The 22,592-nt window shown below is 38.1% G+C and overlaps 1 protein-coding gene and 1 pseudogene across 1 annotated transcript; one reads left to right on the top strand and one right to left on the bottom strand.

The window, feature by feature from the left end:
- The first annotated feature begins 7,046 nt into the window (after positions 1-7,046).
- On the top strand, positions 7,047-14,640 carry LOC105641199 (uncharacterized; annotated as a pseudogene).
- Positions 14,641-19,804: 5,164 nt separating this feature from the next.
- LOC149498350 (uncharacterized) lies at positions 19,805-20,852 on the bottom strand. Its single transcript, XM_089717300.1, has 2 exons — positions 20,618-20,852; positions 19,805-20,535 (listed from the first exon to the last, which is right to left on the bottom strand). Exons 1-2 carry the CDS (start codon positions 20,850-20,852, stop codon positions 19,805-19,807), a joined length of 966 nt encoding a protein of 321 aa, XP_089573426.1.
- Positions 20,853-22,592: the final 1,740 nt, after the last annotated feature.

Genomic DNA, 22,592 nt, shown 5'->3' with positions numbered 1-22,592 from the left:
GTAAGGTGCTCAGGTTGATTTTTGAGGCTTTACGATAGAGGAAAGCAATTCACCAGCCAAGATTTGAGGGCATGACTCAAGCATTGCCCCCAGTTTGGGGATAATGAGTGCTTAGGTCTTGTTTAAGGCTTTTGGTCATTTGAGGTGCTCAAGTTGGTGTTTGAGGCTTTTGGGATATGAGGATTCTCAAGTCAGTGTTTGAGACTCTTGGTAAACAAGGATGCTCAGGTCAGTGTTTGAGGCTTTGGGTAATTGTAAGGTGCTCAAGTCAGTTTTTAAGGCTTTAGGATAGAGGAAAGCAATGCACGAGCCAAGATTTAAGGGCATTACTCGGGCATTGCTCCTAGTTTGGGGATAATGAGTGCTTAGGTCCAGTTTTAAGGCTTTTGGTGATTTTGAGGTGCTCAGGTTGGTATTTGAGGCTTAGGATAGTGGAAAGCAATGCACAAGTCAAGATTTGAGGCATGACTCAGGCATTGCCCCCAGTTTGGGGATAATGAGTGCGTAGGTCCGGTTTTAAGGCTTTTGGTGATTTTGAGGTGCTCAGGTTGGTGTTTGAGGCTTTTGGGTTTTTAAAGGTGCTCAGGTCAGTGTTCGAGGCTTTTGAGATTTGAGGGTGCTCAGGCCAGTGTTTGAGGCTTTTGGTGAGTTTGAGGTGCTCAGGTTGGTGTTTGAGACTTTTGGGTTTTAAAAGTGCCCAGGTCAGTGTTTGAGGCTTTTAGGATGTGAGGTAGTTTTAATCGGGTACATTTCCTCAGGTAGAGATTGGTGTTTAATTTTGACCATTGGTTGGTGTTTAGATTGACCAATGGTTGGTGTATAAGTTTGACCAATGGTTGGTGTTTAGGTTTGACCACTGGTTGATGTTTAGGTTGACCACTTGTTGATGTTTAGGTTTGACCACTGGTTGGTGTTTAGGTTTGACCACTGGTTGGTGTTTAAGTTGACAATTGGATGGTGTTTAGGTTTGACCATCGGTTGGTGTTTAGGTTGACCACTGGTTGGTGTTTAAGTTGACCACTGGTTGGTGTTTAGGTTGACCACTGGTTGGTGTTTAGGTTTAAAGGATTACTCTTGGTCCATAACATGTAATGCGTAAGTGCATAAATGTCATGCCAAAATGGTTTCATGATGTTCGGGTGCATATAATCATAGGGATCGGTTCTAGGGCCACTTACATGGTTTTGGTGGATTGGTTTAAGGGTCCCATTTGCTAGAGTTGGAATATACCTCATCATTTGACCATGTCGTATCAAATGAACAATTGGTACGCCAAACCCTTTACCTTACCGTAAGGAACAGAGGTACGCAGGATTGGCTGAGTAGCTTTCTCAACCTGGAGTAGCTTTAAGGAAGATTGTCCTTAAGTGATAATAGTAACTCGGTTTGCTGAATTTCTAATGACGAGAAAGGATCCCAAATGATGCATCTAAATGTATGCAAAGGTGATTTCTTTAATTAGACCCAAACTGGAGATTCGAAGCCTACTCGGTTTTCCTGTTACCATTTTTTAGTTTGAAAAATATGTTTAAGTCCCCAGTAGAGTCGCCAGCTATGAACCCCCTTTCGAGCACCATGGGAAAGATTCAAAAGATGGAGTTAATCTAGACGGGCCCATTGGACGGTTCATCACAGAAACTGGGAGGAACTCCTTACCATTCTTTATGTTTGATTAGGGCAGATTAATTATAGCTCGGTTTAGCGCTTAACTGTGTTGGGTTGGCTCTTTGGAGCGCTTTGATAAGTGTGTGATGTGGTAGAGTCGCCACCTTAGTTTGTTTTTGTTTTCGGTGAAAAACTAAGGAAAAAAACCCTGTGATGGACTCCAATTTCAGTTTGCCTTTAGGATAAAATGCACTAGTCTCGAATCATTGGGTTCGGGGACTAGATTTTCAACTTCTTTTGAAATGAATCAACGGTTTGGTCATAATTAAGAAATCAAAAATCAGTGTTTTGCATGAGTGTAAGTTCATCGATGCATGAGCATACTTATAATGCATGGTAATCATAGACAAAGCATAAATGATTGAAAATTGTCTAATTCAAGGGGGAGCTTGACTCTAGCCTCATTTACCGAGGATTCTAGGTCATGCGACACATTCCCCTAAGTCCTAACTGGTCAGTTTGGTCGGGAGCCCGCTAGCTAGGCTAAAATCCGTAGGTATTCCTTCATACCTCGTTTTATGAGGATCAGGGCACACGAAGTTTTACATCGATTAGGATGGTAGGATTTTGGAGGTGCCACTCGGGGAGTGGGCTTATGGGGTGCCGAACAGGCTGGACTTTGGTTTGAAAACTGGTTTTGCCGGATGGACTGGGCTTAAAGCATGCTAGATGCTGGACAAACCGGGCTTGACAATTGATAGAGTGCCGGACGGACTGGCTTGAATTGACAAAGTTTGAGTTTTGAGTGATTATACCCTAGCGCTTGTGATGCGGTTGGATCGAAGCTCCATGGTTGGTAATCTACCAAAGAGGTTGAGTCTTCCTCCAAAATAAGCTAAGGTAGGTCACGAGGACCCGAATTATAGTCTTATATTTACTAGTGTTCATTGATGGATTATTAATTAATTCTTAAATTAATTAATAATAAATTAACTAATTAATGCTTTAGCCTAAGGAAGGTCAAAGTGTGATTGAAAGTCGAAAAGATCGACTTTTGAGAACCAAGTCGGGCCTTAAACTCGACTAATGAAGAAGAGCAAGGTCAGACTATATTGCCTTAGAATCATAAAAGAGAGAATGAGAGCCATTAAAGCTTGAGAAGTGCTCAATTAAGCAACAAGAGGAGAGGTGAAAATGAGGGAGGAGGGCCATATTTAGAGGCCAAAGGGGGGCTGTGCTAGGGAAAATTGACGCCAATGTCCTCCAAATTGGTACCGATGTGCCCTTTATCGGTGCCGATTAGGGGTCCCAGTGCACACTAATCAGTGCTAATCAAAGGGAGATCGCCGCCGATGCTAGGCTTTTCGGTGTCGATCCGGGCTTTTTACCAAAGTGCCCCTGCCCTTTGGTTTCAAGTTTTTCGGGCTTCTAGAGGTTCGTTCGGGGCCCAAACCATGTTCGATCGAGCTGATTCTCATGCCATTGGAGCCATGGAAAAATTTCCTAGAGCTTGATGATAAAATCATGGTCAACACTATGATCATCTATAATTGTAAGCATGTAAACTATGCATATAATTGATTTAACCTTATATGGTCCCCAAAGGTCAAGGTGAATGAGTTTAAATGGTTTTTTTTGAATGAATGATACTATGATTAAAGGGTAATCTATGTTGCTTGGACAAAGGACACACATGACAAACATATTTATTTATATTAAAGGATGGTAATACATGGTTGTGGTTTATCCTATCATCTGATACATGGCCAAGCCTAGAGTGCCAAAGAATGGCCTTATGATCTGAATGATTTATGCAAGCTCAATGAATAGAAGAAGAGTTACAAGAAAGAAAGGACTTAAAATTAAAAATGTAAAGACATACAGCAACTTTCCAAACAACAATGATCTTCTTATTGTGCAAATCCTGCAAAATGCATTTATCAGGTAAATTTTCAACAAAGACATGGCAAGATTTAGTTAAGGCAGTTACTGAGATCAGGCTACATTTAAAAGAAGGTATGTAAAGCACATTTGATAAGGTAATTCTAGGATTGAGTTTGATTGTTCCAATGGTTGTGACTGTTTTAACAGTGCCATCAGCTAAATGGACAGTTTTAGGTTTAAGTAATTTGAAAATATGGTCAAAATGTGTAAAGTCAAAGGTCATGTGATCTGTGACACCTGTATCCACAATCCATGAACCTTTGTCCTTGGTAATCAGACTATGAGATGTATTGTCAGGCAACATACGTACAAAATTGGCAGTATTATCCAAAAAGGCATCAATAATAGGATCCACTTGCTTCCCTTTAATGAATTTCATAATCTCTTGTTGTACAATACTAGCCAAATTCTCATTCCGGACATGTGACATATCTGCTGCATTAACCTCAATATCAAGGGGATAATTACTGACATTTGTTGCATTCATAGATTGAGAATGAGCTCTCTTATTTTTCAAGTCCTTGTAACAATCAGGATAACCATGCAATTTAAAACATATATCCCTCATATGACCCTCGAATTTACAATGATCACAGTATCTCTCACCCTTCTTGTCAAAATTATTCTTCTTGTAACCTTTGAAATCTCTACTAGCATATTTTCTAGTATTGGTGCTTTCTGAAAACATGATAGCACTACTCTCATTAGAGTTAATTATAATCTTCTGCACTTCTCTTTGCTTTTCCACAAGTAATACGATTAATTACACCTTATTTATGTTAGGAAAGGGATCCATTAGAAGAATTTGGTTTTTAACATGTTCATAGCTTTCATTTAGTCCCATTAGAAAGTGTATGACCTTATCAACATTTTCCACACCAGATATAAAATTTACAGCACCACAAGTGTTAATAAGCAAGAGAGATAGCTTACACAGCTTAGAGTGCATGTAATGCAAATGTCCGATTAGCATGGTGCTGGTACTTCTTCCTCTGATCCTCTGCCTGCTATAGATCGAGATGTTTCTACAGCTCTGCATCAACCACTATCGTCTCCTCTTAATCCTGATACTTCAGATGATACCTTGCTCACTCCTGCTGACACTACGATACATCCAGCAGATACTCCTACTGACGCTACGACACTAGATCATGCAGAGGATCGACCCCGTAGATTTGATTTTAAACTTTTTTAGATTTCTGTGATTTTTTCATATTTTGTATAGTACATTACATTAATAATTCCATTCTTACATTGTTATTGTGTTGTGATCTTGATGATGATGCTTGTGATTATGATGTATATATATGCCGATTTTTGACAGGTGGAAAAAATTATGGTTTTTAATATTATTAAATTATTTTTTTTGCCTGTAATTATTTTGCCACCGATTAGCGACCAAACTGTGACCAAAATTATAACCGTTAAATTTAAATTTGCGATAGATCACCAACCAATCAATTTTAAAATTTGCGACCGTTTTTAATAATTGCGATCGACACAATCTGTGACCAATTTGTGATGAACTTCCAAAAGGAAAGCACAACAAAAATTAGCCACCGATATTTATAATTTTGCGACCAATTAGTCGGTCACTAATTTGCGATCGAATGACTATTATTTGCGACGAGCACTTTGGCGACCGATTAATTTCCGTTGCAAATTGGTCTTTGAGTCCATTTTGCGATTGAATTTTCGGTCGCAATTTAGCGATTTTTTATAGTTTTTATACAGTCAAGATAGCGCCTTGAAGAGAGAAAGCTACACAAGTGATCAGTTGGTTAAGAGCAGACAATCGCTTGGTTAGAGTTGAAGAACCTTCAACCCCCTTCAACTTGCTTGATTCAGTACGTACCAATTCTTTTGGCTCCTGCACTGAGATTGGAAACTTTGTAGTTCAAGCGGATTTGTCAGTTTTAGCTTTTACCTCCGTTGATAGCATGGGTGACCCTAGTATTCCTGTTTCTGATAATGAGAAGATGGTCGAGAAGATAGTGGCATCTAACCTAGAAAAGCTCTTACGCTCAGATAAGCGTAAGGAGCAAGTGATAATAGAAGATGATGAGGCCAAGGGTGAATCCAAAAGAAAAGAGTACATAGATGACACTTGGCAGGATGGAGAATTCTTTGCCAAGAAAGTACCTATAAAGAAGTCCAAACTTGAGCCACTTGTGTCGAAAAAGTTAAAGAAGCTGGATAAGAAGTTAGAGAAGCTACATGTCTTCATGAAATCCAAGGGAATGGATCAGTATGTAGACATTGATGATGATGATGATGATGAGTTGGAATTGAAGCACACTATAAGATGCCGAAGGTGGCAAAATATGATGGTACAGGTGATCCTAAAGTGCATGTCATGCAATACAAAGCAGTAATGGAATTGGCGGGTCTACCATCAAGGGAGATTCTAAAGATGTTTCCTATGTCCTTGACCAGGTCTGCTCAGACTTGGTATTACAATTTAGAAAAGAAGGTGAGAAGAGATTGGAATGAGCTCACCACAGTTTTCTTGAAACAGTATGCTTACAACCTTCAAATGAGCGTAAACTTGAGGAATTTGGAGGCAACTGTACAAAAAATGATGAGACCTTTACTGATTATATGGCTAGATGGAGAGCCAAGCTCACGCAGATGAGGAACCGTCCTGATACCAAGGAGCATATTAAAATCTTTATTAAGGAGACCCTGCCAACTTTCTGAGAGAAGCTATATTACATGCCCTTAACTGAATTCTCACAAGTGTATGAGGTTGGGATCGCCATAAAAGACAAGTTAAGAAGTATAGACTTGTACCGGGAATTTTAATAAATTCGATTTCCAAGGGACAAGTTCGTTTGCAAAGACCCCAAGTATCAATAAGAATACAACAACTGCCACCTTAGATTTCAGAGTTGCCAATATCCCACAAAGAAAATTCTCTAACTTTAGAACTCCTTTCTCTAAGGTGTTCGAAAAGGTGAAGTCAGTGGGTCTGTTGCGACCACTCACACCAAAACCTCCTCCAGTACCTTTGCTAAAAAACTTTGATTATAATGCATACTGTCATTTTCACCAAGTCAACAGTCACACTACCGACCAATGCCTTCAGTTGAGACATGAGATCCAAAATTTAATTGATGAAGGCAAGGTAACTGACCAAGAGAAATAAAGGCTGAGCACGAAAACCAATCCACTTCCAAATTTTCGTAACGTGTTGCCTCCAAAAAATCTTTATATGGTTGAGTTTGGAAAGACTCCCAAGGAGGTAATGGCTGAATTTGAAGAGGAGGAGGAAGAAAGAGAGAGAGTTGCTATTGGAGCGGATTTATGTGATGGTCCTGAATGTATGGGATGATAGTGATGAAGAGTGGTTCAACCAAAATGAGGAAGTTTGTGTAGGAAGTGAAGATGAGATGATAGTGAATCCTGTTACTCTTGACGTCTGGAGTAGCGAGGAAGAGGAAGAAGCAAAAGCTGTGAATCTTATGACCCGCAGTGGTTGAGTGTATCAACCTGACATGATCAAGCCTGGAGAAGAAAATGAGAAGGCTAGCCCATTGGTTGTACCAAAGAAAGAAATTGACGATGACGCACTGATAAAACAGTTGAAAAGTAACTATGCGAATGTAAGCATGTGGGACCCACTCGTCTCTTCCAAGAAACACCGAGAAGCTTTGCTGAAAGCTATGGTCGAGATCCCGGTCTCGTCATCCATTTCTACAGTTGATTTTGTGGGGTTGGTTCAACATAATCCCCTCAAAATCACCTTTTTCGACGACGATTTTCCTCCCAAAGGAAGGAATCACACTAAGGCTTTATTTATAAAGGCTCAAGTAAGAGGCAAGATCACAGGAAATGCTATGATTGATGATGGGTCAGCTTTGAATGTCTGTTCGTTGAAACTTCTTTCAAAATTCAAGATGGATTTTTTTGACCTAGAACCTTCTGATGTTTTCATTTAAGCCTATGACGACTCTAGGAGACAAGTTGTTATTTTCTGATTCAGGTTCAGAAATACTTACAGTGCTTTCTCCATGCTTCTGGACTGTTGCATTTGCTTCATTGATTTTAGCTTTCTGTGTTGAAGTCAGAGTACTAATTTCTTTGGAGTCAGAATCGATAGTAGCCATTAGACAGATATTAGCAATCTCTTCTTGATCACTGTGACTTTCAGAATTAGAATCATCTGAATCACTCCAAGCAGCTATGAATGCCTGCTTCAGCTTCTCTTTTGTTGACTTCTTTTTCAATTTAGGACAATTAGGCTTGATATGTCTGGGTTTGTTGCATTCATAACAAACCACTTCAGAAGGTTCTTTCTTAGGTAAGTTACCATTTTTGGGTGGAAAGTTCTTTTTTACAAACTTTTTCTGTGGCCTTCCACTCTTTCTCTAGAACTTTTTGAATCTTTTAGCAACGACAGCTAAATCATCACTATTAAGATCGGAAGAACTTTCTTCACTAGAAACTACTTTCAAAGCCTGTCCTTTCTTTTTCTTATCTTCTATAGTTAAAGAAGATTTCATTTCTTCTGAAACAAGAGCTCTTATAAGATAATCATAAGTGACGGGAGTCTCTTTGTAATTCATGACAGTTCCTATAGAATCCCATTTTTTAGGTAGAATTCCAAGTATTTTCTTAACAAGCTCATCTTCTGAAATTTCCTTACCGAGAGTTCTCATAGGATTAACTATATTAGTAAATCTAGAACTTAATTCTGCAATAGTTTCTCCTTCCTTCATACTAAACATTCATATTCTCTCCAAAGGATATTTATTCTGGATTCCTTTACTCTATTTGTACCCTCATAGGTAACTTTAAGTTTTTCCCATACTTCTGTCGCAGATTTACATCCAGACACTTTATTGTATTATGTTGCGTCTAAAGTACAATCAAGAATATTAATAGCTTTTGCATTTATAGCAATATCATTCCAATCAGCATCTGTATATTCTTCTTCTGTTTTTCTAATACTCTCATTTTCTACGATTTTCACGGGAATATGAGGACCAGTTATAACATTCCTCCAGCAGTTTATATCAACTGATTTCATGAAATTTTCCATTCTAGTTTTCCAATAAGAGTAATTAGAACCATTGAACAAAGGAGGTCTAGAAACAGATTGACCTTCTAACGAAGTAAGAGGAAGTGAGGTTGTCATGGGATCTTATCTCTTAAGCGGTTAAGCTTCGGTAAGTCAAGAGCCAAAGCTCTGATACCAGATTGTGGGTCCCGTATATGTATGACACAACCTAAGAGGGGGGTGAATTGGGTTTTTTAAAAATATAAATTTTTAGATTTGAAAACAAAATGTAGAATTCTAAGTGCAACGAAAAAATAGAGAACTTGAACTTGTGAGAATAAATTATGGATTAGAACTTCCTCACAATGTTCTATAGACAGACTATGCAAAGTGCAACTATTAATTAGAACTGCTTCACAAAGTCTTATTGAATATAGAACTTCTTTATGACGGAAGGCTATTGTATTTAGAACTTCCTCATAAAGTTTAGAAAATCATATAAGACTATGTGAGAGACAGTTATTGAGATTAGAACTGCTTCACAAAGCTTTAATCAAGTTTAGAAAACTGATTAGAAACCCAAGTAGTGAAATATACTGTAAATAGAAGAACAGTTTAGAACTTGGTATATTTACTTATCAGAATTCCAGAGTTCTAATATTCAGAGAAGATAAGACTTATTTCAGTTTTAGAACATCAAATCCATTAACACTTTTAACATTTCTAAAATATAAACAGAAGTGTAAGTAAAGTAGTATCAAGCAAAACTTCAGAAATTAAAAAGATCAACACAGTGATTTATAGTGGTTTGGCACTGACTCGCCTACATCCACTCCCCAAGACTCATCTTGAGATCCTCAACTATGTTATCTCTTTTCAAGGGTAAGAGACAAACCAACAGTACAAGGCAATAGATCAACACCTAGATCTACCCTTTATCCCACTAGAATTTTCAAAGGTTCTAGTTAACCTTAATCCTTTCTGTTTTTGACAGAGTACAAAAACTCAATTCAAGACATTAGAATCTCTCTCACGGAGAAGGTCGCTTGATAACCTCTTTCACAATAGCTTCTCACCTAAGCTATTACACAAATGTTTATCAAATAAAAACCTGTCTACTAAAGATTACAGAATCTCAATAGACAGACAGAAATGCAAATATAAGTACAGGAAAAAAAGTTTTTCAGATTAGAAAATCGTTTAGAACACAGAACTGTTTTTCAAAAGTAGTGATTATAAAAATTCTTTTCTCTTTTTAAAGATAAAAACGTAAAGTATAAAGATGAAAAGAAAAACGGGGGTAGAGAGTAAGTTTTGAGAGATAAAAGATATGATCAATAAGTGAATACTCTTAAAATGAAAACTCTTTCTTCCACCCATTTCAAAGAGTGAAAACTCCTTTTTATAGAGAGATTTGTGACTCTCGTTTTTAGAAAGTGGATATTTCTTTTTGAAATCAGAATATTTGCCTTCCTTATTTGGAAGATACGAAAATCTTAGTTACCAAAAATTTGTTTTATCCTTTTTGGTAAGAAAATAGGAGATGATCTTTCTTTCCTTAAACATAAAGATTTTCGAAAGCAATTTATTTGAGAAATATTTTTCGACAAGATTCTACTTACTAAAACGAAAAAATAAGATCTTCATTCGTTTTAGGTAAGAGAATAAATTAAAATTCTTAGATCTTCAAAGAGGATTTCTGAAAAAGAAAGCATACGATTTATTACCAAAATTGTTAGAGACATAATCTCTATAATTTTAGGTAATTGAATCATTTCGATTTCTTTTAAAAGGAATTTCGAAAACAACTTTTGACGAGAGGATTTATTTTGAAGAATCTAAATTTCGAAAAAATTTTTTGATGAGAGAAAGATTAGTTTTTGTTCTTATAGCTGAATTTTCTCTCTATCCTACAATGAATCCTAAAGACCTAACCACTAGGGTCTTCGGATGTTTTCACACACTATGGATTTTGTAGGACTTGCCTTGTTCGTCTATTTCTTTCCATACGTATTCTGCATAAAATATTATTAGCACGAATAATATAATTTAAATTTATTTGTTTTGTTTTAATCATCAAAATTCCGAGATTAGAATTTGACCCTTGAGCCAAGAAAACCTCCATGGGTCCTCAGGTTCGACAGGTCCAGTACTTAAAGTTCTGTAGAGGCTGGAATTATAATTACATCTCCAACTGGTGTGAAGACTGTTAGGTCCTTTAATCTGGATCTTCAATGCACCAACAACCAAGCGGAGTATGAAGCTTTGATTATTGGCTTGGAGATTCTTAGGGAGCTTGGAGCTCAGGAAGTACACATCATTGGCGACTCTCAATTGGTAAACAATTGCTGGGGGAATATAAGTGTGGCAGTCCAGCTTTAATAACTTGCTTTGCAACTAATATCCAATTGTTAAATGATTTCAAGGAAGTAGCGTTCACACATGTCCCAAGGGAAGAAAATTGGGAAGCAGATGAATTGGCCCAAATCGCTTCTGGTTTGAGGATGTCATAAGAACTAATAGAAAAACTAGTGTGCATCAGAAAGAAAAGACATCCTTCAATTAAGGAAAGAGGTATACCAATTGAATCATTTTATACTGACCTTGAGTCTAATATTGCAAATGATTGAAGAGTGTGAATACTCAAATTTTGAGGCTCAAAAATCCAGTTTTCCTGGACTACGAATAATAAAATTTGCTACAGTAAATTTGACTTTTGCTACAGTGCCTGTTTTCCCGAACTGCAAACAGTCCGGCCGGAGCAGAGGCCATTTTGGAAGTTCACTGAAAGTATGCCAATATGGTACTTAAAACGTCCGAAATGTCGCGAGGATCACGGAACAGGTCCCGGAATATTTTTCGGAGATCCGAAACTCCTGAAAACTCCTCTGGAGTGAAAGGCCCAAGGGGCCGCCGCCGAGCACGGCGGCTCCGGCCGCCAGACATGGCGGCAGCAGCCGCCGGTCATTGGCGGCACCGGTTCTTTCTCCCTCTTCATTTTTGGCCACTCCTGTCTGTGTTGACGGACGATCTTTCTCCCTCACGCTTTTGCGATTCTTTTACCTCTTTTTGCATTTTTAATTCAGTCTTTATTTTTTTTATGTGTTGTGATACTTGGCCACTAAAATTGAACAAATTAAAATTAATTAATATTTTCCCAAGCGAGGAGCTTAATCTGGAGTTAAGAAGCGGTCGTCGATTAAATCAGGTACATAAACGAAACTCTTCTCATTTAATTTTAGCACTTCATGCATATTTCTCTTCTACTCTTAATAATTCTACAACTGCATAAATGCATTCATGTCATTATTTAGGTAAATAAACTACCTTAATTAAGCACGATTAAGTTTAAATGCCCGGTTAATTAATAATCGTGGTGATAAAGCTTAAATCCGACAATATTGGCTAAAAGAACCTAGTTAATTAATAACTACGGTTCAATTGCCTTATTTCGAACAAATCAGGCTTAAGTCCAATTAATCAATAACTGTGGCTAAAAGCCTTAATTAATCACGTTTTGACAATAAATTGTTTAAATGTGATTAAGCTCGAATGCCCGGTTAATTAATCATCGTGGCATTAGATCTTAAATCCGACAATTTTGGCTAAAGAATCTAGTTAATTAATAACTACGGTTCAATCGCCTTATTTCGAACAAATCTGGCTCAAGTCCAATTAATTGATAATTGTGGCTAAAAGCCTGAATCAATCGCGTTTTGGCAACAAATTGCCTACAGTTTAATCAATCACATTTTGGCAATAAATTGCCTAAATTAAACATCAAAGCTTTGGCAAAATGCCTTGAATTAATCAACCAATTTTGGCTAAAAGCCTTAAAATCAATCAAATTCGGCAATAATAAGCCCGAACATCAATTTTGGCAATAATAAGCCCAAATATCAACTTTGGCGACAAATCGCCCAATCAACAATTTTGGCAAACAAATTGCCTAAATCAACACATTTTGGCCAAAGGCCTTAAATCAATCAATTTCGGCGACAATCGCCCAATCAACACTTTTGGCAAACAAATTGCCTAAACCAACTCATTTTGGCTAAAAGCCTTAAAATCGATCAATTTCAGCAAAATGCCTTAAAATCAACCATTTTCGGCTCAAAGCCTTAAAATCGACCATTTTTGGCAAAATGCCTTAAAATGAACCATTTTTGGCTAAAAGCCTTAAAATCAATCATTTTGGCGACAAATCGCCCGACAAAATCAATTTCGGCAATAATAAGCCCGAACATCAATTTTGGCAATAATAAGCCCAAATATCAACTTTGGCGACAAATCGCCCGACAACCATTTTTGGCACAAATGCCTTAAAACCAACATTTTTGGTGACGAACGCCTAATCGAATCAATCGATCCTTTGGCAAAATGCCTAAACAAAATGCACAAAGCATACACACACTCATGCATAAAGCATCCCCATTCAAAGCCCTCTAAAAGAGGCCTATCGAACTACGTTGACTTTGATCTTCCATTCAAACGGAAGTACGTAGGCACGTTCGGGATTTAACCCCGGGCAGCAAGTCGAAATCACTTAAACATTTCATTTAGTCCAATTACATCATTTACCTTGCAAAGCATTCATTGTTTAGGTTAGTTCATCAGTATGACATGGTCTCAGGATCCACCTCGGGTTCGTAGATTGTGCCTTAAACATTGGGATAATTAATCTAATAATTAGGTTAATTAAAATCGGAGTCACTTAGGGTTTTTCCTAGTTTACCCTAAAATAATTAAACAAGGTGGCGACTCATACATTCACGTGCATTTTTGCCCCTAGTCATGTGCATTCATATGCCTATGATATTTGGGGTAGGGGTTCACAAGGAGGACCTCTGAAGAAATATTTGGAGTGCCCATCTAGGAAGACTCCTTATCGGATTAAAGTTCAAGCTTTACACTACGTATTGATAGAGGATGTCCTATACTGGAAAACCATTGATGGGTTCTTGCTGAGGTGCCTTGAATTCTCAGAGGCAATGGAGGTTATGAAGTAGGTTCATGATGGCGTTTGTGGGGCTCATTAGGCAGGCCTTAAAATGAGATAGTTGCTTAAAAGACACGACTATTTTTGGCCGACCATCCTGAAGGATTGCTTCACTTATGAGAAAGGGTGCCAGCAATGTCAAAAATAGGAATCTATTCAAAGGATCCCAACAGAAGAATTACAACCTATCTTGAAGTCGTGGCCCTTTCAAGGTTGGGCCATGGATATCATCGTCAAAGTTCATCCAACATCCTCCAAAGGCCATTTCTTTATCTTGGTAGCTATAGATTATTTCATCAAGTGGGTGGAGGCAGTGCCCTTGAAGAAGGTTGAGCAACAAGATGTCATAGAATTTATCAAAGAGCATATCATCCATAGCTTTGGCATTCCCCAGAGTATTACAACATATCAGGGGACCATGTTCATGGGGCAGGAGGTTAAGGATTTTGTAAAGGATTATGGTATTAAACTCCTTACCTCCAGTCCTTATTATGCCCAAGCGAATGGTCAAGTAGAAGCTTCAAACAAAGTGCTCATTGAGGATAACCCTAGGGAGTGGCATCATTATTGTCAGAGACTTTATGGTCATATCATACTTCAAAGAGGAATGCTACTCAAACAAGTCCTTTTGCATTAACCTTTGGCCATGATGCAGTTCTACCAATGGAAGTTGTGGTTCTTTCACTTAGAGTAGCAAAACAAAATTGGTTAACTCCTAATGATTATACATAGGCTATGGCATGGAGCTAAAGGAACTCGATGAAGCACGTCATCAAGCATTCAGCAGAATGGCTGTACAAAAGAAGAGGATTGCCAGGACCTACAACAAAAGCATTCGAAAGAGATCATTCCAAGAAGGAGATTTAGTGTGGAAGGTAATTTTACCACTTGGTTCTAAATGCAGAGAATATGGCAAATGGTCTCCTAACAGGAGGATCCCTTTCAAGTTTATAAAGTCCTCAAAGGAAATGCCCATTGGTTATCGAGTCTGTCAGGAGAACCACATAAAAGAAACATCAATGGCCGTTACCTTAAGAAGTACCATCCCACCATGTGGGAGATAAAGAACAACAACAATGAAGGTAATTGAGCCAATCCCACGCTCTGAGAAGAAGGTTAATACAACCCTAGCCAATTAAACAAGTACTCTTGCAATCAACAAGGATAATCTAGCAAAGAACATACAATCATGGAAGTACCGTCAATCCCTAAAACCCCCCAAGTACTCTTGAAGAGAGAAAGAAAGAAATTTAAGACAAGAAATCAGAAACTTACCTCAAGTACTCTTGAAACAAATCTAAAATTCTTAGTGCAATTAATCTTGTAGAACTCACAATCTTAAAGTTGGTTTGCATTCATCCAACGAAGAACACGCTTTCTTTTGAAAGAAAGAATAAAATCACGTTTTTTGATTCATAATTGTCTTTGGCTGTCGTGCAGCTTTTACAAAACTAATATTAATACCCTCAAACCTAAACCTAATTAGCCTTTAGTTAAACTAACCTAGGCCTAACCCAATATGGCCCATATGGGCTTAATTTAAATACAAACCTAAGCTAACTAATTAAAATAGGCCTAACTTAACTATTAACTAATCTAGGGCTGGCCCAACTTTGGAATATAAGCCCAACCAGCCTTACAGTAATAAGTCCACTAAAAACAATTTACACAAAATAAGATAAGTGGGCCTGCATGCCCTACACACCCCATACTTAAGCTTACAATGACAAAACATTCTTCTAAATTTGCCGAAATATAAAACATGTATAAGGCATCAATGGGCAGCCTCCTCTTTACACGCCTCAAGCACCATAATAAACTTAAGTGCTTCTTCAAGCTCAATCCCACATCTTGCATAGTTATGGTCTTGAAGCTCTAATATGACTTGTTCTTCAACAAATGCATTCAAGGCTGCTAATAGCTTAGTAGCACAAGCTCTTGTGATTCGCCCGATAGGTAGAGCTAGAGGATCCTTCACCTTGCTCCTTTGATCCGTATCAAGGTCACCTATAGTAAATAGCTCAATAATTATAGATAGGTGATATACCGATACCACGGTTAAGTATGTAAAATAAATGTAGGCAATATTCTGCCACCAAAATAAAGCATGTAAATAGCCTATTCCACGGTAATTCATGAATAAAATGAACAGGCCTACTAGCCTTTTATTATATAAATATACAAAGGTCAATTCACGGCTTTTGATAAATACCAAACAAATATCCAATAAAGATCCCCAAGTACATCAAAACAAATCAAAACAAAGTGAAGTCAACTAAAGAAGAATCAATCAAGGTCAACATCCTAGAACTAGCGCCAAGTCTGTGTATCTTAAACTCTAATACTTGGCGAGCTGCAATATTCACTTTCGCAACAGCTTTTTGATATCTGTCTCTTCTAGTTATAAAGTCTTTAATAGAAGACTGGGTCTCTATAGCCGAAGAGATAGTTTGCTGGTGAGAGGAGAACAAGTCAGTAATCTGAGATAGGATCTCCTGTGGCCGGCTAGAACCATCAACCCTGCTCAACACGTCTAATGAAGAAAACAAATGGCCACATTATTCCTCAGATAAGTCTAGTAAATTAAGAGTAAACAAGTGTTTAAGTTACTCCTTGGCTGCCTTAACAGAAGCAGGGGAAGGTTGGCCAAGAGAAGAAGCAGAAGAGACAGGAAAATCATTCAGAAAAGAAAAGTCTAACTCAGATAAAGGATGCTCAATCTCAGTGATAATAATCGGTGGAGCTGGAGGAGTAGGAGCCTACAGGGAAAATGGATGAAGTATAAGTAGCAATTTGGACAAAGAAGAACATATGAGATAAAGGAAATACATGTGGAGAAGAAGCTAGTGGAGCGTCTGAATTTCAACCAGTGGAAGGAGATGGTTGTCGAACAAGGGAAGTACAACCCAAAGGAGTCACATCAATCCTGAAAGTATCTCTGGAAGTGGATGAGGTAGAAGGAGAGCAACCAGTCATGAATGTCCTCTGAGGAGTGGCATCAACATTGCTTGTCTCCACTAAATGTGGATTTGGCACCTTTGAATAGTCTAAAATTACCTTTGGCTCATCTAGTTGCAACCTGGATAAAGGTTTCGATTTGTTAGCTACTCTTGTAGAATGCCTTGGTGTAGGTGTCTGCTGGGTCTCCTTCGATGTTCCCTTTCTCATTTTCTTTTGGGAAATTTGGATTTTTGGAGTATGTCTCCCTAGGCTGTGTAGCTAGCTTTCATTTCCTATTTAGAGAGTCTGAATTGTTGACCTGAGGAGAGATCAATGGGGAAAGAGAATCTGCAAAGGAAAAAGGAGATGAGATAATAGTTTAAAGACAGAGGAAGACTACTCAATATGCTATATACCTAGGGAGTCATATGGTTGTGCCACAAATTTAGTGTAAAGAGCAGTCCACCAGTGTTGAAAAGTAGGAAAAATGATGTTCGGATCCACAAAGGTGAAAGGTACTTTCTGAAGAATTACTCTCTATTTTTGTAACATGTCATTTATACGAGATTGTGTCTGGCCCCTTCTGTAAGTGGAAGTAGATGCCATGAATAGTGTCAGCTCAGGGATACTCTGTATCAATCCAAATTGTCTGCACCACATGCAGGGGATATAAGCCTCAAAAGTAGCAGCACAAGCAAAATTTACTTCAAAAGATACATTCACATTCAGATATCGCTAAGAAGTAAAAATAGCCCATGTCTTAATGCATCTTGCATAGTAGTAGGTTGCCTATTATTCAACCACAATGGGAGACCAGCCGCTACTAACTCATTAACATCATCAAATGGAGTAAACCTAATGCGGTTCGGATCTTTAAGGTTCTTGAAGTACTCAATAGCTCCCTCGGGTAGTAAATTATAAATAGAGTTAGATACTCTATAAGCAAACAGCCCATCAACTGGCGGTAGAAGTAAATTTCTCAAATCAGGGAAATAACTGAAAAGCCAAAGTTGTACTATCCACAGGCTGCCATTCCATTTGCTAAAAGGTTTATCGAAAATTAATTTGTGCAAGTCGTGGAAGACAGAACCCAGAAGCATGGTTCCCAGGGCATAAGGTCGTCCACAAGCTAGTTCATGAGCCAAGGGGAGATACTCACCGGGGGGATGACCAAAAGCAAGGAAGAAGATAAATTTGCACAGCAAAATCCATAGGAACCTCACATGATCAAATGAACTGGTACCTTGGCCAAACTTGATAGCCGAGGACTAGAAGTCGAATGATTAGGTGTATGAGACTGAGTCAAGCAGATGAGGGACTAGGCTTGGTGCATCGTCTCCAATAATGGGTAAGCCAGTCAAAGCATAAATGTCTAGAAAAGTAATAGACATCGAACCCATGGGAAAAATAAAAGAGTTACAATAATCAAACCAAAATCTTAAGGCACCATAGACGACACTAGTGCACAGAGGAGGGCTTGATTGTGGAAGCCTGCATAGTTGGATAAAGGAGTTGATCCCCATATCTTCCCCAAGGGATTTGTACACTAGTTCGAGAAGGTCTATCCATTTGTTCCATAAGTTTGTATGTCGAGGCCAAGACTTGATCTTGTATGCTGGCAGAGGAGCGAGAGAAGGATGAGATAGAATCAATTCAGTGTTTCTCATTAATGGCAGGGGTGATGGTGGGGGGCCTTTTTGTTAATGGTCGAATAGTCTTATCAAAAGAGTAGGGATGATGTTCCTATGAGTAAAGCAAGAGAATTAGAAGATAAAGGGAAACAGTGCATAATATGTGTTATGCGAGGATCAATAAAGGAGTTTACCTGAGGAGCTAGTGCATTAGTAGGAACACCACCTGAGTTATTAGCAAATGCTGCAGTGGAACCTATTATAAGGAGTTTAAAGTTAGTTCTTTTCTAGGGAAATTTTGATAGAGTTTCCAGAAACTAGTTTTCCACTCTTACCAGTCTCATAGCATCAACAGAGATACTCCTCAAACCGAATTAGGTATACAATCTGCAAAATTCAAAATTTTTCAGCATAGTTCCTTATCTTGAGCTAAAGTCAAAAAAATATTCTCATTAGTGTTAAATTCTGGAAAATAGTTGTCAAGGAAACTAGTGTTAAAGGAACTGGTGCCTCTAATTCGAGTCCAGGGATAGAATTAGGTAAGGGGTTTTCATTGGATATCATATTCTTGATTCGTGAGAGATCACTAAAAAATTAAATAAATAAATAAGTAATAAAAATAAATAATAAATAAATTGAAAAAAAAAAGGAAAACAAACGAAATTAAAAAAAAGGATTTGCAAGGATGGCAATTGATGTCTCGTGATTATCAAGGCTAAATCGCCTTGGATTTTCCAATAAAGTAATGAGGAGTTACCTGTTTGGATGGTGGATGGTCAAAGTTCGTTTGGTACCAAGTTTGACAGAAAAAAAAAAAAAAAAAAAAAAAAAAAAAAAAAGAAAGAAGAAGAAGAAGAAGAAGAAGAAGGGAAAGAACACTTAATGACGACACAGCGGCACAAAATGCTAGGACAAGAAGGTGAATGGCACAATTAGGTTTGAAGTCCGGTTTTTATGAATAATTAAAATTCCTTGGCTTTTAGAGTTTAATTCGTAAATTGGTTTTGGGGTGTGGTGTTATATTTTGTTTTTAGAGTTTAATTCGAAAATTGGTTTAGATTTACAAAGATGAGCTCACATATTAAACATGGCCTGCTAGGCCAATTTAATATGGGGCAATTGTTGAATTCATTTTGTGAATTTTTAATTTTAGGCTTTATATTTTGGATTTGGACTTGAATGTTTAATTAATTGGGACCCGATCGATATCATTTTATATAATTAATTAATTAATTAATTTTTCTTAATTAATTAATTGAAAGAAAGAGAAAAAGAAGATGTGAGCTGCAGTTGAGCAAGCACTCTTTAAGCATTGTTCACATACAGGAAGATGAGACCCCAAATGAACTAATGGAAACGTGTTTCAGTAGATACTTTTGGTAACCACATGTGAAGCTTGTAAAAAGAGCAAGAGAGGCCAACAAAAAGGAAACCAAAATTCTCCGACGAATTCAACCAAACTCTCCAATGAGTGAAGCAATTTAATTTCAAAGCATTATCTTTATTTTTGCTAAGGATTGCCTATTTACAATTCTAGTAATTACAAGTTTTTTTCGATACAAGCAAGCAATTTACAATTGAAGCAATCAAATTTCTTTTATATTTCCAGCAATTAAACTCTCTTTATAATTTTTTTAGTTGGTGTATTTCACACACTTAGCATGCCTGCATTTATTTCACAAATCAAGCTGTCTTGTCACTGGATTGGTTGCTCTTTTTACAAAAAAGAACCAACACCCACCCAAGTAAAAGATCCAACTCCCACTTAAGCTTTTTTTCTAGTCTCGTTAAACCAGGAGAAGGCCGAATCTCTTGTTTCCTCTGGACACCTTCTAAACGAGCAATGATATTTCTTTTATGGGGAAAAATATTCCCGAAGACAACTGAATTCGACGTCTTTAATTTAGACAAAAAGTTGGACAGAGCATAGGAAAGAGAACCAATGTTGCTCCAATTGTTTTGAACAAAATCAGGAAATAGTGGATGCGACAGCCACGTCGCAATGAACCGGAAAGGAGAACTCCTACCACTCGTATTAGCAGAATTATTAAAAGAGACGACAATGGGTCTGTGATCCAAGCCGATCCTCGCTAAATGAGAAACAAAAGCTTTTGAAAAACGAAACCTCCAAGAGGAGTTACACAAAGCCCTATCCAAACGTTCAAAAAGATTACCTCGACTCCAAGTAAACCTGGACCCTTTGAAGCCCAAATCAAGGAGACCTGAACCATTAAACCAGTCCGCAAACTGCTTGTTAATACCAGATCTGCTGCTTGAACCCCCCATTCTTTCCTGACTACTGAGAATAGGATTGAAATCGCCAATAAGAAGCCAAGGATTAGCCATATGAGTGTTGATTAACTGCAAAGCATTCCAAAGCATAGATCTTCGACATACTTGAGGGCTAGCGTAGACTGCCATAAGCTCCATAAGAATTTTCCCACCAGTCAAAATTCCCAGATGGACAAACTGAAAATGATTAATAGGAACTCTTACCTCTCATTCCTCGTCCCATAGAATCCAAATGCCCCCGCAAAGCCCACGCTTCAACCCGATGAGATCTTTTGTATCCAATTTTTCTGATAATACTGTCAGCTCTACGACCACTAACTCTAGGCTCCAAGAGAACAATGAGCTTAGGCCGAAACTTATTAATAAAAAATCTGAGATTCCCAACGAAATTGTGTTTTGCTACCCCTTGGCAGTTCCACGCAAAAATAGAATCAAACATAAGGGAAAAGAAGCAAATAATAATAATAATAATAATAATTAGAAGCTCAATCCTCCATGGAACGCTTCTCATCAACCTTCTCCTCATCCGAGACTTCCTCTCCAGCACTACTGACAACATCTTCAAAATCCTCCATATCTCCATTTACCTCCCCTTCATTCTCTTCAAAGCTAAAGATCGAATGTCCCTCCCCATCTAGGGGTCTACTGGAAAAATCCAGACCATTAGCCTCCTTATCCACTTGAGCATGCAGAGCTGGAAAGGAGGTAGGGGAAAATAAATTGCTATAAGGCTCTTTCAGTCTCGCATTATAATTCTGAGTAGCATCTTTAACCGCTGAATGCAAACTAGGATCCAAAGCTGTGCTAGTTGGAACCACTGATAAGTCTAAAGAGAGCCTATTTTTATAATCAAAAAAATCTCCAAGGGTAGGCTTCTTTGGGATCGCAGGGGACCTGGCCCTCCTTTTTCCAGTTAGAGATTTCGAATTCTTCCCACTGTTGTCCCTATTAGAGATATTCTTCGAGATAGCCATATTATTTCCATGCAAGGAACGTGCATGGGTGCTGGAAGGGATCCAAGTGGAATTGTTCCCTGCCAACTGAGAAACATTGTCCTCTCTCTCCACCTCATTGAAGTTTTCACGAGCCTAGAAACGAGAACCCGAGCTACCAAACCCAGGTGCACCACCTTGATTCTCACTGGACACCCTCCCTGGTCGCCAACTCATTTCTGAACAACCATCCATGGAACTCAGCAGTATTATCTGCGGAGTGGTCATTCGATTTATTCATGTCTCCTGTTTCTTCATTATTCACAGGCACCTCCTCTCGGAAAGGACAAAAATTATCTTTATGCCAAATCCTCTCCCAAAAGTAACACATCTCTGGGAGGCTCTCATATTCAACATGTTGTTCAAACCCATTGATAATGAACTTCGAGACCAAGGGAGCTCTCACATCACCCAAATTGCCAATCTGGCAAACTTCCCATGAAGGGTATCCTCCGTGTTATAATCCACCTTTACTACCTTTCTAATCACATCCCCTATCACCCGAAGCACTTTCTTGTGGTAGAGATGGAGCGGAAGTCCTGGAAGCCTGACCCAAACTGTTGAAAGTTGATTCAAGAATTGGTCCTGCCGAATCTTCTCAATTACTGCTCTGCTCCTAAAATTTCTGGTTTCAGTTAATAAGATAAGTTTTTTATTAGTGGCATAATAATTTAGATTTATTGAGTATTTTTAGCTATTTTAGTTAAGTTTATAAGCATATATAAAGGCACTTCAATTCTGAAATTTAATATACTGTAGAACTCATCCATTTTCTGCATTTGTGAGTTCATCTGCAATTGCAGCATTTTTGTTTCTTTTAATTCTATTTTCACAATTGTTCCAACATTGTGGTATTAGAGCCTGGTTGGTTTGAGTGAGTAGAGAGATTAAACACGTGAGGTGAGTGAAACACTTTGAAAATATCATGGCAAACAACAACAATGCAATGAGTGTTGCACAACCACTCATTCCCATCTTTAAAGGGCAAGGCTATGAATTTTGGAGTATTAGAATGAGAACTCTACTCAGATCTCAGGATCTTTAGGACTTGGTGGAATATGGTTATGCAGATCCAGATGAAGAAAATAGATTGAAAGTCAATAGAAAGAAAGACTTCATGGCATTGGTGATAATTCAGCAAGCTGTTCATGACAGTGTCTTCTCTGGAATTGCAGCAGCAGCCACAT

This window comes from Jatropha curcas, chromosome 2, assembly GCF_041381405.1.
Source record: "Jatropha curcas cultivar XTBG-Jc1 chromosome 2, XTBG_Jcur_1.0, whole genome shotgun sequence".
Classification (NCBI taxonomy): domain Eukaryota; kingdom Viridiplantae; phylum Streptophyta; class Magnoliopsida; order Malpighiales; family Euphorbiaceae; genus Jatropha; species Jatropha curcas.
The sequence above is the reverse complement of the archived record's forward strand: the minus strand, read 5'-3'. Positions and strand labels throughout refer to the sequence as shown.